This window comes from Trichomycterus rosablanca, chromosome 6, assembly GCF_030014385.1.
Source record: "Trichomycterus rosablanca isolate fTriRos1 chromosome 6, fTriRos1.hap1, whole genome shotgun sequence".
In the NCBI taxonomy this organism is placed as follows: Eukaryota; Metazoa; Chordata; class Actinopteri; order Siluriformes; family Trichomycteridae; genus Trichomycterus; species Trichomycterus rosablanca.
The window spans coordinates 32854873-32872827 of NC_085993.1; the positions used below are offsets into that span (position 1 = coordinate 32854873).

The following is a 17955-nucleotide window of genomic DNA, read 5'->3' on the forward strand; positions in this document are numbered from 1 at the left end:
TTTAAAACGATGTGGTTGCTGTATATTATTGGACAGGGACACTTCATATATTAGTATGGAGTGATCAGAAATTAAGTCATTCTGTGGTACAATTTCCAGGTTGTCTATGTTTATACCATAAGTAAGTATTAAATCTAAGGTATGTTTACAGCGGTGAGTGGGTCCTGTTACATTTTGGGTGATGCTTAAGGACTCTAAAATAGAATCAAACGCAATTTTGAGTGGATTACACTTATCCTCATAATGAATATTAAAGTCACCAACAATTAAAGCTTTCTTAGTTGATAAGACTAGTCTAGAAAGAAAATCGGCAAATAAACAGTAACCAGTTTAAACATACTAGTTTTATCAGATGAACATTTATTGGTTATGTCAGAGATAAGAACTTCAAATGAGTTTGTTATGGGAGATGATTTTACAGTAAGAGTATGTCTTTATCATAAATTGTGGCTATTCCTCCACCACGACCGCTAAGACGTGGCTTATGTTCATAACTGTAACCCGGAGGAGATGCTTCATTTAAACTTAGATACTCATCAGGTCTAGCCCAGGTCTCGGTTAAACAAAGTTCACTAAGACTATTATCTGTAATTATTTCATTTACAATTACTGTTTTGCATGCAAGTGACCTGATGTTTAGAAGTCCTAACTTTAGTTTAGCCTTACTAGGGTTTTCATGATGCTCATTTAGATTAATTTTAATTAAGTTATTATGACATACTTTTTGATTTTGTTTTGGCTTACACCTGCCACGGTAAACAGACACAGTCTCAATGGTTTGTGACCTAAGGATTCTGGGTGACGTCCGATGGCGACTCGCAGACAGTCGGTTAGGCCTGTTTGTCTGCTGCCTGGTCTTGGCTCTGGATAGTCATTTAACACTATCTGCCGCTACACTAACGCGGTGGTAAAGCCTGTCACCTATGCTGCAAGAAATGCGAGCAGCACCCTCCCACGTGGGGTGGACACCATCCCGCTTCAAAAGACCAGGCCTTCCCTCAAAGGTGGACCAGTTATCTACAAAATCAATGCAGTTTTCTGAGCACCATTTAGACATCCAGCGGTTCAGCGACAACAACCTGCTGTAGGTTTCGCCACTGGGTCGAATCGGTTCGAGCCCGATGTCTACACAGTCAGGGTTGTTGTTGAAGCCCTGTGATGGGTTGGTACCCTGTCCTGCCTTGCACCCAATGTTTGGGGTGGAACTGGACCTGCTGTCACCCTGACTAGGAAAAAGTGACAGATGAAATTATGAAATTAAATGAATTCTTTTGGCCTTTGCCAGATATGAATGATTTAAGCTGTAAATTTATTGTAAATAAAAATAAATTGAAATTTGATGCCTGCAGCACACTCAAAAAATTTGGCACAGGGGCAAATAAATGTGAAAAGTTAAAATATTCAAGTTAGCCATTTACACATTCTGCAGTAACTGGATGAATTGTTGACAATTCAACGAACAATAAAATGAGGTGAGGGTATGACTGGGTTTAAAAGAAGGATTCAACGTCTTTGCAAGCAAAGATGGGTGGAGGATCATCACTTTGTGCCGAACTACAGGGGTTGGACAAAATAACTGAAACACCTGGTTTTAGACCACAATAATTTATTAGTATGGTGTAGGGCCTCCTTTTGCGGCCAATACAGCGTCAATTCGTCTTGGAAATGACATATACAAGTCCTGCACAGTGGTCAGAGGGATTTTAAGCCATTCTTCTTGCAGGATAGTGGCCAGGTCACTACGTGATGCTGGTGGAGGAAAACGTTTCCTGACTCGCTTCTCCAAAACACCCCAAAGTGGCTCAATAATATTTAGATCTGGTGACTGTGCAGGCCATGGGAGATGTTCAACTTCACTTTCATGTTCATCAAACCAATCTTTCACCAGTCTTGCTGTGTGTATTGGTGCATTGTCATCCTGATACACGGCACCGCCATTGGATGCACATGGTCCTCCAGAATGGTTCGGTAGTCCTTGGCAGTGACGCGCCCATCTAGCACAAGTATTGGGCCAAGGGAATGCCATGATATGGCAGCCCAAACCATCACTGATCCACCCCCATGCTTCACTCTGGGCATGCAACAGTCTGGGTGGTACGCTTCTTTGGAGCTTCTCCACACCGTAACTCTCCCGGATGTGGGGAAAACAGTAAAGGTGGACTCATCAGAGAACAATACATGTTTCACATTGTCCACAGCCCAAGTTTTGCGCTCCTTGCACCATTGAAACCGACGTTTGGCATTGGCACGAGTGACCAAAGGTTTGGCTATAGCAGCCCGGCCGTGTATATTGACCCTGTGGAGCTCCCGACGGACAGTTCTGGTGGAAACAGGAGAGTTGAGGTGCACATTTAATTGTGCCGTGATTTGGGCAGCCGTGGTTTTATGTTTTTTGGATACAATCCGGGTTAGCACCCGAACATCCCTTTCAGACAGCTTCCTCTTGCGTCCACAGTTAATCCTGTTGGATGTGGTTTGTCCTCCTTGGTGGTATGCTGACTTTACCCTGGATACCGTGGCTCTTGATACATCACAAAGACTTGCTGTCTTGGTCACAGATGCGCCAGCAAGACGTGCACCAACAATTTGTCCTCTTTTGAACTCTGGTATGTCACCCATAATGTTGTGTGCATTGCAATATTTTGAGCAAAACTGTGCTCTTACCCTGCTAATTGAACCTTCACACTCTGCTCTTACTGGTGCAATGTGCAATTAATGAAGATTGGCCACCAGACTGGTCCAATTTAGCCATGAAACCTCCCACACTAAAATGACAGGTGTTTCAGTTATTTTGTCCAACCCCTGTATGTGAGAGAACTATGTTAAAGAAATTTTAAAAAAATCATCACCATACATTGTATTGTGAAAAGATTTAGAAATCCACAAAAATTACAATCCATCTAGGGCAAGTCTGGAAACCACTGTTGAAAGTGTGTGACTTTCAAGTCCTTAGACGACTTTAGAGTACTTTGAAAAACCATTGTCACTTAACACAGTCTACCTCTGCTTCAAGATATGCAACCTGAAACTTTATAACACAAAAAAGCCATTTATTTATTCTGTTCAGAAATACCACTGAGCTCTCTGGGACTGAGCTCACCTCACATAGACCAAAAGACAGTGGAAATATGCTGTGGTTATATGAGTCCACTTTAGTCCACAAGTTCAGATTATTTGCATGAAAAATAGAGTCAAATTCTTTATGCCAATCATGAAAGGATGATCCAGACTGTTATCAGCGAAAGGTGCAAAAGCCATCCTCTGTAATGTTATGGGGGTGCATCAGTGCCACTGCATTGGTGATTTGCATTTGTGTGAAGGTTGATGTGAAGGCGAGTGGAATTTTTTACATGAAGTCTATAGTTATTTTAGCAAGACCTCATTTTGCACATGCTACAACAGTGTGGCTTCATGTAGACAGATTGCACACAGTTGTAAACATGCTTCTTTTTTAGTGTGTTTTGCAGGTTTACAATTTTTATTTTGTTTATATTGACACAATAGAATTAAGTTGGTCAGTGAAAATTTTCTTTGTACTTTTGTTAATTAAAAGGTTTAAAAGAATGAACAAATCCTAGATTAGTGTTTTAATTACATGCAAATGTACAGAAATTAAAAAAAGGGTTTGTATAATTAATCACCCACATAGATAAAGCAATATTTCTTTTGAGTTTGTTGAAAATCAAAAACCGAAATCTCCTATGTAGGAGTATTCAGACCTTTTGCTGTTACTCTCAAAATTGTGGTCAGGTGAATCGTGTTTCCTTTAAATATTCTTGATGTGTCTAAAATGCAGTTGGAGTCAATTTTAGGCATTTTAATGGATTGAACATAGTTTGACCTGGGAAAATCACACCTGGGTCTTTAAAGGCCCACAATATACAATGGATTATCAAAGCATAGATTAGGGAATGGAAATAAAAAAATATCTGAGGCTGTCAGTTGGTGTCAGTAGAGTGTTTAAAGAACACTGAACCATTACAGAAAGTTGTTAGTGCTCCTTTAAATTTTTTTTATAGTTTTATATTGTTAAAGTTTGTTATAGTATTCAAAAAACATTTCAGTTAAAATGAGTTTCAGTTTCTTTACCTGTTACTTTTAACTGGCTGCACAAATTAGCATTGGTCAAGCCTAGCTTCACAAACTGTTACTGGGTTTATTCATAATACTAAAATTATTATTATTCAAAAGAAAAACTGAATTGTTTTAATAATGATAACATGTGTTAACTCATTATGGAGTTCAGTCTTTTGTGTGTAGTAATCTATTGTGTGTAATTTACAGTGGGATGGTGTGGGACCTATCCCAGGATTCTCCGGGAGCCCAAAGGGGGCAGAGATGCTCTGGCACCCATCAGTTGTAAAGCCTTACCTCACCCTGCTTGCAGAAAGCTCAAACCCTGCCACACTAGAGGGAGCAGCTGGGTCATTACAAAATCTCTCAGCTGGTACCTGGAGGGTAATATTCATGCACTGTTATGACAATATGCTGACTCACAATATAATCCCATTACACAGTACAGACTAGAAGTGAAACAGTATAAATAATTCATGATATACTTACACGCCAATATATTATGGAGTCATGAGTGTAATAGAGCAAAGCTGATTCTGCTGTGTATGGACTGAGGGGATGCATTTCTGTCTTTTCTCCTCATTAAAGCGATAGTATTAGCCATTTATGCGTTTATGTGCATGGTAGTGAGCTGTTAGTGCCCACTGCCAGTCAGCTCTCTGGCTTTGCTTTATACATGTCTTGTAGAAAGCATGTATAACCTTCAATCTCCCAGGTTTGAAGCTGTCATGCAATATTGTATGTACATGCAATACAAACTGCACCTGTATGCCACTGCAGTCTGATTACAACGTGTCTGGCGGTATTGTTTAATTAAATTATTGATGAATTTGAAATTGAACTACCTGAGCCAATGACTACCAGCTTGGTCAGGGTTGCCAGATACAAGTAGTTCCAAAGTAAGCACATATTAATACATATATTTTTTTTAAATAAGCATGTCTGTTAGAATTTTAACGTCACGTTTTACACTTTGGTTACATTCATGACAGGAACGGTAGTTACTCATTACACAAGTTTCATCAGTTCACAAGGTTATATCGAACACAGTCTTGGACAATTTAGTGTCTCAAATTCACCTTACTTGCATGTCTTTGGACTGTGGGAGGAAACCAGAGCACCCGGGGAGAAACCCACGTGGACACGTGGAGAACATGCAAACTCCACACAGAAAGGACCCGGACCGACCCACCTGGGGATCGAACCCAGGACCTTCTTGCTGTGAGGTGACAGTGCTACCCACTGAGCCACCGTGCCACCCTAAAAATAAGTAGACCAGTTCACTGGTGTAAATAAATTAATTTGAAAACATTCAACTAATGCTGAAAATGTGACAAAAAGGGAAATTATATATCTAAATATAATGATTATACTAAGAAGAAAACGTGGCTGTGGATGATATACAATGGGTTATGAGAAGCAGAAAGAATGAAATACAAAACCAGACACTGGTTAACTTAGGCTAACTGCACTAGCCTTAAGAAAAAGAACAAATCAAGGTTGCAGTTTTTGTCTTGCCACGTACACGGTGTGTAAACTATGCGTTCAAGCTTAAGTGCCAGTTTCATATATAATAAGATTACTTGGGCAGAATGAAGTTGGATTGCAGCTAAAAAAGAGCTTGAGAATATATACATCTAGACCTAAGGAAAAGAAGGGAGGAATTGGCACTGACTAATTTTAAGGTTTCCATTAAATACTTTTTTTATTGCATGGATGTTCTTGCACTTCTAGAGGCTTTCTGACAACAAGTCTTGCATGTTCTGCATTAAAAATAAATTTCAGCTTCATGAAACTTTTCATTTTCTTTTTTTAACTTAACGTAAATGTTGTGGTCAGTTTGCAGCTTACATTCGAGCAGCAGTGCGGAAGGAGAAGGGTTTGCCTATTCTGGTTGAGTTGCTAAGAATGGATAATGATAGGGTGGTCTGCTCAGTGGCTACCGCACTACGCAACATGGCTCTGGATGCCAGGAACAAGGAGCTGATTGGTTAGTTGCTAATTTAAAGTTGATTTACCATATCACAAAACACTAAAGTCAAAAGTTTACATACATATAGAGGCTTTCATGCACAAAATGATCACAACATCTGGTAGGCATTGTCATGTTCAGTAAACCCACAGTAAAAGCATGAGGGTTTTTGTTTCCACAAAGTGTTTCCAAACATTTACTCACAGAAAATCACAGTTGCAAGAATTAATTTCAAATGTACAAATGTTCTCTACATACCTTTTTAACCTGCTTTCACCCTGTTGTTCAATGGTCAGGACTCTCCCAGGACCACCCCAGAGTAGGTATTATTTGGGTGGTGGGTCATTCTCAGCACTGCAGTGACACTGACATGGTGGTGGTGTGTTAGTGTGTGTTGTGCTGGTATGAGTGGATAAGACACAGAAATGCTGATGGAGCTTTTAAACACCTCACTGTCACTGCTGGTCTGAGAATAGTCCACCAACCAAAAACATCCAGCCAACAGCACCCTGTGGGCAGCGTCCTGTGACCACTGATGAAGGTCTAGATGATGACCAACTCAAACAGCAGCAATAGATGATTGATCGTCTCTGACTTTACATCTACAAGGTGAACCAACTAGGTAGGAGTGTCTAATAGAGTGGACAGTGAGTGGACATGGTATTTAAAAACTCCAGCAGCGCTGCTGTGTCTGATCCACTCATACCAGCACAAAACACACTAACACACCACCACCATGTCATTGTCAGTGCAGTGCTGAGAAAGATCCACCACCCAAATAATACCTGCTCTGTTGTGGTCTTATGGGGGTCCTGACCATTGAAGAACAGCATGAAAGGGGGCTAACAAAGCATGCAGAGAAACAGATGGACTACAGTCAGTAATTGTAGAAATACAAAGGGCTTTTATATGGTAAGTGGAGCTGATAAAATGGACAGTGAGTGTAGAAACAGGGGGGTGGTTCTAATGTTATGGTTGATCGGTGTATACTTAGACTTCTATACTAACTGATTCTAATTTGTTTTTATTGTTGATCCTCTGTGTTTTGACCATGGTCAGAACTTTTGTTTGGTTTGTTTGCACTGTTGTGTATTTAAAATGATTTTTCACACTTAAAGATGTTTATTCAAGATTTCTCTTTTTCTTTTAGGAAAGTACGCCATGCCGGACTTAGTGACACGTCTCCCGGGTCATGGGCCTTCACTTCTCTCTGATGAGACAGTAGCAGCAGTGTGCTGTGCACTTCATGAAGTCACCAGTAGAAACATAGAAAATGCTCGTGCACTTGCCCAGGCAGGCGGAATCGACAAATTGGTCAATATCAGCCGAGGCAGAGGGGAAAGGTAAGACTAGAGGAATTAAATAGAATTGAATATTACAGTGTAAACAGAGGAATTTGAATGAAGATAGGCTTTGTTATGACACAACTTATTAAAAAAGTTCATTCCTTTTGACACACTGTAACCCAGACCATGATGAAGCAGTAAGTGGAAATGAATAAATATTTATCAATACTGTACTATGAAAAAATCTTACCTTTACTCATTTTGCATGTGTCACACTTAATTGTTTTAGATTTTAAACAAAATCTAATGCAAGACAAAGATAATCTCTTTTTCATATTAGAGGAAAAAATCATCAACTGGTCTTGTATCAGAAATCAGTTGCCATTTCAGTTACTCAGTAAAAGAGAGCAAAAGAAAGTAATTAGTAATTGGGTTCAATAATACTAAACACATAGGCGGCATCGTGGCTCGGTGGGTAGCACTGTTCCTTCACAGCAAGAAGGTCCTGGGTTTGATTCCCAGGTGATGCGGTCTGGGTACTTTCTGTGTGGAGTTTGTTCTCTCTGTGTCTGCGTGGGTTTTTTCCCACAGTCCAAAGTCATGCAGTCAGGTTAATTGGAGATGCTAAAATTGTCCTAGGTGTGTGTCTTTGTGTTTGCCCTGTGATGTACTGGCAACCTGTCCGGGGTGTTTCCTAGCTTTCACCCAGTGAACTGGACCAACTGCGATCCTGAATAGGATAAAGTGGTGGTAAAACAGACAAGGACTAAATTAATTAATTAAATATTATACACATTGGACTTAATTACTGTATTCATGTTGAATCTCAATGTTATTTAAAACATTCTAAGCCAAGATCAAAATAATATTCAGAGGAAGGAACACTTGTCTTGAACGTACATTCATTGGCTTACCATGAATTACCACTTTACATCAATCATTAATAGAATGCCACTGACCAGTAGTTATTTGAGTGATGGACCACTCTCAACACTGCAGTGGCACTAACGAGCTAAGGGCATGGCCATGTGTGGTGCATTGCTATGAGTGTATCAGGTGCAGCAAGTGGCAAGTAAATAATAATAGTATTCAGAAATATAAGGTTTCCTTAAAATAATGGAAGGTGTAAAATAGGGTGACAAAGTGTGCAGAGCAACAGATGGACTACAGTCAGTAATTGTAAAACCACACAGAGCGAATAAATAGTAGGGGTAGTTCATTATCATAAAATAGCAAATGAATGTATGTTCAGGACAGGTGTTCCTAATAAAGTGTGAGGTGAGTGTACACTACATAGAGTGACTTACCTTCAAAATGCAGTGTCAGTAACTGTAAACAGTGTTAAGTTTCTAAATCTGCAGGTTAAATATAGTTAACAAGTTTAAGATGGGTGTTTTTTTTCCCTCTGCTATTCAGATACTCTATGAAGGTGGTAAAAGCTGCAGCGCAGGTGCTGAATACTTTGTGGCAGTACAGAGATTTACGCAACCTCTATAAAAGGGTGAGTTAATCTTACCTCAGTAGTGGCTATTATCAAAAGTTCTTGTTTTTTATGGGTTTTGTAATGACATTGTATTCATGCCTGATTAGGATGGGTGGAACCAGAACCATTTCATTACTCCAGTATCAACTCTTGATCGAGACAGGTACCGATCCCAACCCACACTTCCAACGAGCAACCTACAGATGTCACCTGTCATCCAGTCAGGTAAGCCAACAGCAAAGATGCCCCATTGTTTAGGATAAATACTTTGTACACGACATAAGCAATTTTTCCAACTAATGTTAACAAACAGATCATTTCACTTATAATCCCCTATATAGAAATTCCATCAGGTCACACATTTACATAAACTGTGCCTTTAAGTTATTTGTGGCTTTAAATAGCTTTAAAAAATTCTAGAAAATGTTATGCTTTTGAAAAAATCTAAAGAAATTAGACATCAGAAATGGAATTGTGGACCACATATGATAATATGCAAGTTTAAACACCAAGGAACCACACAGTCATCATACTGTTCAGAAAGAAGATGTGTTCTTTTTTCTAGAGAAAAACACAAATCAGTCCAAGAACATCAAATGACCTTGTGAAGATGCTAGAGGAAACATGTTCTATATCAGCATAGCCTGAAAGGATGATCAGCAAGCAAGAAGCCACTGCTTAAACCTGTCATAAAGAGCCATGTTACAGTCTGCAACTGCACATAGGGACAAAGATCTTACTTTTTAGAGTAATGTTATCTGATTTGATAGATGAAAATTGGAACTGTTTGGTCATAACGACCATCAAGGGAGGCCTGCAAGCCAAAGAACACCATCCCAACTGTGGGAGAAAGGGGGGCAGGGCATTATGTTGTGGGGGTGCTTTGCTGCTGGAGGGACTGGTGCACTTCACAAAATATACGGCATTATAAGTGAAAAAATGTGAAAATATTGAAGCAACTTCTCAAGACATCTGCCAAATTAAAGCTTGGACACAAGCTTTGACTCCGAGCATATTTCCAAAGTAGCAAAATGCCTTAAGGACAACAATCACAAAGCCCTGACCTCAATCCCATGTAAAAGTTATAGGAAGAACTAAATAAAGTCTGTTTAAGTAAGGTGGCCTACAAACTTGACACAGTTACACCAGTTCTGTCAGAAGGAATGGTCCAAATTTCAGCAGCTTATTGTGAGAACTTGTGAAGGGCTATCTAAAACGTTTGACCCAAGTTTAAGAATTGAAAGGCAATGATACCAAATACTAACCACATGTTTGTAAACCTTTGAGCCACAGATTCTATTAAGACATAACACCAAAATAAGTGTCCTGATTTTAGAAACTAACAGAGTCCACTAAGTATTTTTATTTATTATTATTTTTAGATATCAGGACATTTTACTGATCACAGGTTGGTTAAAGAAACTTGGGAGAGTTGGTAAGGTCAGGCACGGATGTTAGATAACTGACTCACAATCAATGTTCCATTTTATCCCAAAGGTGTTTAATAGAGTTAAGATAAGAAATAAATTGTGGCAGCTCTGCCATGAGTTCCAGTTTTGTGAAGCTCACATCTTACAGTTTTTTTGAGGCTTTGTCCCAAAGATGCTCATTATTTTTAATTATTTTGTATTTTTATATTTTATTAAGCATTTGTCTGCTCTTGTCAGCAAGAGCTTTGACTTGTGAACATTGTTTACTTTGTTAACCCTTTGATGCACAACCTGGGTCAAAAGTGACCCAACTGAGTTTTTATTTTCTATATCTTTGCAATAAATTAATTTCGTCATTCAAGCTTCCATGAATTTTTCAATTAACTTGTTTTTGATCATCACAAATCCTTATTTCAGTTTTATATTTTTTGCTTTTTTAATAAAAATCATTTTTGTATCACTACCCTTCTAATGCACAACATGGGTCAAAAATGACCCTTATGTATTTACTATGGAATTTGACAGAAACTACTGACATTTGTAAGTGTTTGTAGTCAAAAACATATTTACAGATCTTTTGAAAGACAACCAAAGATTAGACTCTTGAATATGTCCAATACTATTTGCTTGCTAGCTGTTTACATATTCTAGTATAGATAGCTTTTATTAGCTAAGACAGCAAATACATGAATAACTGACAAATGTGCATATGTAAATATTCTTGAATGGATGAATATGAGTAATTTTTGACCCATGTTGTGCATTAGAAGGGGTTTGCTTAGCTTGTGCATCAAAGGGTTAATAGCTTTTGCTTATGTTTGGCAATAGACAAGTGACTATTTGACCATAATGGAAAATTGTTAGCAAACATCTTTATGAAGTGCTATTCACCAGAGATCTCTTTTATAGCTGATATGAGCTGTTGATCAACCTATTTTTTACTTACCTGTGGAGCTGTGTTATCACCTGTGTGCTAATAATTTGTTATGTGTATTGTTTTAGGAGGTAGTGCCACTTCCTCCCCAGCCATGTTGGGCATAAGGGAGCATCGTTTGAGTAAGAGGAGAGCTCAGTCTACTATGCAACTTCATAACTATTACGGAGACACTAACAGAAACAAAAATCTGTATACAGGCAAGTCTGAGATGTAAATCCAAATGCAGATTTAAAAACTTAGACTTTACACTTTGCCAAATATTAATAATAATAAGACTCTTGTACTAATAATCACAGAAATAATGTGATTCATGTTTTTGTGTTTTAGGGTCAGGAAAGCACTCTGCATATTTCATAAGCTCTTACCATTCCCCTTCTCACGAAGATCCTAACAGGTCACAGGTAAGCCTTTATTTGTGACATGTACACTTGGTAGTACAGTTATCAACTGACCAGTAAGTTTTCATGCATAAATAATGCATCTGAATCATTTAAACCAACAGTACAGCATACATTTAAATAGCATGGACCATAAACAGATTCAAGTTTTTACAATATCATAAGTAAAAAACAACCCTAAAGGTATTTTTTAAAAGTATAATACTATAACATTGAAATGCTGTGATGCATCATATATATATACACCGATCAGCCATAACATTAAAACCACCTTTTTGTTTCTACACTCACTGTCCATTTTGTCAGCTCCACTTACCATATAGAAGCACTTTGTAGTTCTACAGTTACTGACTGTAGTCCATCTGTTCCTCTGCATGATTTGTTAGCCCCCTTTCATGTTGTTCTTCAATGGTCAGGACCACTACAGAGTAGGTATTATTTGGGTGGTGGATCATTCTCAGCACTGCAGTGACACTGACATGGTGGTGGTGTGTTAGTGTGTGTTGTGCTGGTATGAGTTGATAAGACACAGAAATGCTGATGGAGTTTTTAAACACCTCACTGTCCCTGCTGGACTGAGAATAGCCCACCAACCAAAAATATCCAGCCAACAGTGCCCCATGGGCAGCGTCCTGTGACCACTGATAAAGGTCTAGAAGATGACCAACTCAAACAGCAGCAATAGATGAGTGATCATCTCTGACTTTACATCTACAGGGTGGACCAACTAGGTAGGAGTGTCTAATAGAGTGGACAGTGAGTGGACACGGTATTTAAAAACTCCAGCAGCTGCTGTGTCTTATCCACTCATACCAGCACAACATACACTAACACACCACCACCATGTCAGTGTCACTGCAGTGCTGAGAATGATCCACCACCCAAAAAATACCTGTTTGTGGTGGTCCTGTGGGGGTCCTGACCATTGAAGAAGTAGGCTCCTATATGGTAAAATGGGCAGTGATTGTAGAAACGTGGAGGTGGTTTTAATGTTATGGCTGATCAGTGTGTGTGTGTGTGTGTGTGTGTGTGTGTGTGTGTGGAGGGCTATCCGAAAAGACAGTATATGAGGTTTCTGTAACGGGACGAGCTGCTTCAGTGGGAAAGCGGAAGCGCCTATCAGCGCGCTGCAGCTCAAAATAACTACATTTCCCACAGTCCACCACGCTCATTAACAAAGACTCGCAACACCTGGGTCTAGCACTATTTAAACGCCAGTTTACAACAGCATGGTGCTGAGTCTTTGTTCATTCAAGGATTAAGCCGGTATGCTATCGGGTTTTCCGAGAGGTATATTTATTACTTTAAAGTGCTCCAGAAACTAGTTAACACAGAGAGCTTGTGAAGGAGAAAAGATAGTCAGAAATAAAGAGAGATAGAAAGAAAGCAAGAAAGATAGAAAGAAAGAGCAAGATAGAGAAACAGATAAATAGTTGAAAGAAATAACTTATAGGTTGTATAAAACGTGAACAGGATAGTCGAAGCAGTTAAGGAAGCTGTTCACGTTCTTTTAGTAAGGATTCCTTTGATCACGTTTAGTTTAATAGGTACGTTTCCGCGATCGGGGTGTGCGTTCGTCCACGCATTCCGATCGCTTCTTTGATTGTGTTCTTTGTTAAAAGACTACTAACGCTTATCGCTGTTATAAAGTGTGTGCGTGTGTGAGTGCAGCCACATAAGCCCGTACCAGAGTGTGTTGCTACGGTGACGATATAGCTCAGTCGGTAGAGTGTCGCTCTAGCGCTTCTCCGTCCTGAGTTCGAATCTAGCGCAGAGCGGTGCAACACACAGTAACGTAACACAAGCACACACTTTATCTTTTCTGCACAGTGGGTCCAAACAGCGTGCGGGTGAGAATAAACCCGGAATTAAGTTAAAGTCCGCATTAATCCTCGCCCTCACACACACCCCCTTACAGTTTCATGAAGTAATGAGCAGTGATTCATTAGTTGCTTTTGTTATAGCATATTTGATGCACTAATGATTTCAAATAATGACAGAAAATCTGATCTTACACAAAGGAAAGGGCTTGATAAATGTTTACATCAGATTTACAGATTGTAAATAGGCTTGTCTGTATATACAATATTGGTAGTTTTCTAGTGCTGTGGGAAAAATGTAGGCCACTTCTTTACAAAGCCACTCTCTGTTCTTATTATAAAATGCTGCATTGAGCAGTTTTTTTTTTTTTTATCAGACAAACTCTGGTTGTACAAAACTTTTATTGTTATTTAGTTCAGAGTCTTGGACACAGCTTTATATCTTTGATAAATTTAAAACATTATGTTTCTCAGTTTTTGCTTGAGACATTCTGTAAAACCTTCAAGGTGACTGCTTGATATTGATCAATGAGATTTATATCCCATAGAGCCAGGTGAGATTAAGCCTGGCTTTGTTCTATTAGCTAAGATGGATTTACCAATTAAATTCAATGAACTAAATGATTACGTAATCAAGGGTAATGTCTGTGGTGCATAACATTGTCCCTTAAATTAAAGCAATTACGCTTTACAAATTCATATTCATTGATATATATTCATGATATAACGTTTTGTTTAATGCTTTTCAATCATTCAGTGTGACAAATGTACACTAAGAGAGGCAATCGTACAGTTGACAATTACTTTTTCACATTGCTGTAGCTCGGTTTCTTTGAAGACATTTAGTTAGACGTTAATCCAGTCTCTCATATGGTGTGTTCTTGGCCTTTATCTTGCTGGATTATGGAGCACCTGAATATAATTTTTACTAGCACATGTTTGTGTTATATGTACTCTCTTTTACAGCATAGCCAACTGTTCTACTCAGACGAGCCCAATCAGAGAGCCTACGACCCATATGGAATGTACTTAGCATCTCCGGCGGGCTATGACGACCCATACCTGGACGAGCCGCTCCAATACCCTGCGGTGAACGAAAGGCAGACGCTCAAGCGCAACACCAACTACGTGGACTTCTACTCCACCACACGCAGGCCTTCCTACCGTGCTCAGACCTACCCCGCCTCTCCAGACTCATGGGTGTAGGCATGAGCGTGTGTGTATGCGTGCATAGAGTATGTATCTGTATGTGTCTTTGAGTCTGAGTGTATTGGTGCATGTACGTTTTACGGACTTTTGCAGGGTAAAGTACAGCATATGGCCAAAAGTATATGGGCATGCTGTATAGATAATAAATTCTGGTGTTTCAGCCAAACATTTTGCAAATGTGTAAAAAGATTTTATAAAACAAATCGTCAGTCAGAAAGAGCTTCTTTTGTTTCTTTAGCATGACTGTTTCTCACAGAGCCCTAACCTATATACTCCAAAATCTTATAAAAAGCCCTCCCAGAGAAGTGAGGGCTGTTATAGCTGCAGAGTGGGGCCCAACTCCAAATTTATGCCTGGAATGGTATGGAAGGGTTTAGCAAGTACATAGTCAGGTGTCTATATACTTTTGGCCATGTAGTGTACAAGTGTGTACCTGTTTATTGTGAGAAACTGACACGCAATTTGTCCCTACAAAGTTGTGCACTGTTGAAATGACAGGGTCATTGTCATCTGAGGGATTGTATCCGTGCCATCTGCGGCATATACAGTACATATGCCATCTGTTTGTTTCAGACTGAAATAATCTACCATGATATATCTTGTGTGTATGAGCGTTGTGTGTGAGTAATAGACTGACTGTGTGAACAGTATCTCGAATGAAAGTTTTGAATGAAAAATATTGAAAGACAATTATATCATAGTCATATTTATGTGAGCCAAAGAGAGTTATATCATATTTATGTGTTTAATGCATTTTTCAAGAATAGGTGTGATTAACATCTACGCTACACCTTTAAAGGATTGAGTTAAGTTTTGATGTACACTGTACATTTATAATGGCATGTTGAAAGAATGCTGAAGTCATTAGAGGAATTTAAACGGTATAGTTAAAGTATGTCCGGTGCAATTTAAATGCAGATCTTAAATATGTGAAAGATCTACTAATGTACTGTGCAATGGTAACAAAATGTCCACTTTGTCCAGTTTCATTGATGTACTTACTGTTCAGATTAGTGTGTGCCACGGACTCGTGTACGGATCTGTCAGTTTACTGTAAATTGTGTGATATGTGCACTGTCGCACTACACCTGTGCCATGTTACATAGCTATGTAGAGCAGTATTAATAATTAGAGACTTTATGGAGACAACATGTATTATAACAATATCAAAATAAAAATCATTTGTTTTTGTATATCTGATGTGTGCATATTTGTGATGTCATTTCAAAACCTGTTTTAAGTGTGTATTGATTCATTCATTTATTTATCCATTAAACCATTCATTCATTAACCCACTTAATAAATACATATGCATTCATCAATTCATTTATTTGGGGACACCCAACCAAAGTGCTACATTAGTATCAATTGTTTTGGGATGGCTTTCCACTAGATTTTGGAACATGACTGTTAGTATTTATTTTTATTTAGCAACAAAACATTTTTTCGATTGAGTGCTTTTGTAGGTTGATAAGATTAACCCAAAGTCAAGATTCTAAATCATCCCAAAGGTCTTTATAGACCTCGCTTTGTAATTATCAAAAGCCTGCAGCAAATAAGACCTGAGTGCACTAAATTTCAGTTTTTGTTTTATGTTTTCCAGGTAATTTGCATAAGTGTAAATCGTGCATTACGTGTTGAAATAACTTTTCTTAAAAAGGTTACTATAGTTTTTAACTATAATCTGCTTTAGTGCTCAAAAATGCTGAGATTTTGCATGTTTACCACAGTAACACACCCCAAAATTTTGCCCATCATGTCTCTATGTAGACACCCAGCTGGCCCGATAGCACCGCTGGAGTTTCGAACTCTGAATCCCATAGGTATTGGGCTAGCTTAATTTATTGCTGTGCCACCCGAGTGTTCAGAGAATTATAAAAAAAAGCATATTCATGGTGCCCAGGTGGCGCAGCGGGATATTCCGCTAGTACATCAGCACTGAGTTTCTGAACTCCTCAGTTTAAAACTTGGTGCTGCCTCCAGTCGGCTGGGCGCCGTCTGGCGGGCATAATTGGCAGTGCCTGCAGCAGATACTAATTGGTCACCGTATCTGCAGGGTGGGGGCCTCACTATGTGTGGGTGGGTGGGTGGGTCTTCATACGCTGTGTAAGGACCCTGATTGGCGGAAGAGACGCCTGTGCAGAGTGCATGGGCGAGAAGAGGATGGCTGTGCACGTGTCGGAGGAGGCGCGTACAGCGACATGCTCTCCTTGGATGCAATCTGGTATCTCGCAGCAGCGGAAGACAAAATTGAGTGTGCTAAATCGGGAGGAAAATGGGGAGAAAATGCATAAAAAAACAATAAATAAAAAAAAGCATATTCATGAAATAAAAAAACTAATAGAAATTGCAGCTGCATTGCAAATTAGAAAGCAAATGTACCAGCATGTTCAAATCTGTGGAAGATCAAATGCACTGTGCATTTATTCAGTTATTTTTTATTACTCATTTTATCCTGGAGCAATAAGTGCAAAGCAGGAACACACCTTGAATAGGATGCCAATTCATTGCAAGGCCAAACACACACTGACACAAGATGCAATTTAAAGCAATCAATACATTTTCAGTGTGTCTTTAAGAGATGGTAAGAAAACGGAATATGTAAAAGAAACCCACATAGACACAGAGAACATTAAAAACATCCTCAGACAGTGAGCGATGGCAAAGACTGAACCCAGGTCCTTAAAACAATGATACAATGGTAACAAAATATTCCCTGCATCCTTAAATCTATTAATCCACTAATTAGTCTATGAAATCTCCCATTCATTTTTATTATTTTAGAAATGCACTTGAATTTGTCTGTCACACTGCTAAAAGGTGAAATGTTATTAGTAATTTCAAAGAGGGTTTCGACTACTTTCAATTTTGATAGTGATGCGCTTTTTACACCTTTTCAGCAGATGCTTCACATTCTGCATGCTGATCCCAAAATTGCATCTACTTCGCATTGGAAACCCAATCTGTGCTGTTGTTGCTTCTTGAGGAAGTTTGGAACTTTTTGTTGTAAACAAGTACAAATTTGTATTATTAATTGTGCTTTAGCATTCCAAATTCTTATTTTGCAATTCTGTGTGCTAGATAGTTCCACTTCACAAAAACAGCTACTGTATTACAGTCGACAGTATGCCAGTTGACACAAAGATGTTAACCAATGCTGTCCCATTTGTCTAATCGGTGGTATTTAGCCAGCTTTTAGTCCTTAGCATGTCTTTACCACATATGTAGTGCTCTCTCTTGGTTCAAGGTGGTGTATAGCTTCAACAAAGTAAAAATACTGACATAGACCCCAAGCCTTCCAAGATTTCTTTCCCGATGTTCCAGCACCTGCCACAAAGTGGCGATA

At 39.0% G+C, this 17955-nt stretch overlaps 1 protein-coding gene across 1 annotated transcript in view; it reads left to right on the plus strand.

Annotated features, from left to right (window-relative positions):
• The window catches only part of pkp4 (plakophilin 4), a 79726-nt gene extending 65003 nt beyond the window's left edge, over nucleotides 1-14723 (plus strand). Inside the window, exons 15-22 of the mRNA XM_062997685.1 lie at nucleotides 4285-4458; nucleotides 5914-6064; nucleotides 7197-7389; nucleotides 8749-8833; nucleotides 8923-9040; nucleotides 11248-11379; nucleotides 11510-11583; nucleotides 14367-14723. Of these exons, the coding sequence (XP_062853755.1) occupies nucleotides 4285-4458; nucleotides 5914-6064; nucleotides 7197-7389; nucleotides 8749-8833; nucleotides 8923-9040; nucleotides 11248-11379; nucleotides 11510-11583; nucleotides 14367-14606 (1167 nt within the window). The 3' untranslated portion in view covers nucleotides 14607-14723. The remainder of the gene's footprint in view (nucleotides 1-4284; nucleotides 4459-5913; nucleotides 6065-7196; nucleotides 7390-8748; nucleotides 8834-8922; nucleotides 9041-11247; nucleotides 11380-11509; nucleotides 11584-14366) is intronic.
• Nucleotides 14724-17955: the final 3232 nt, after the last annotated feature.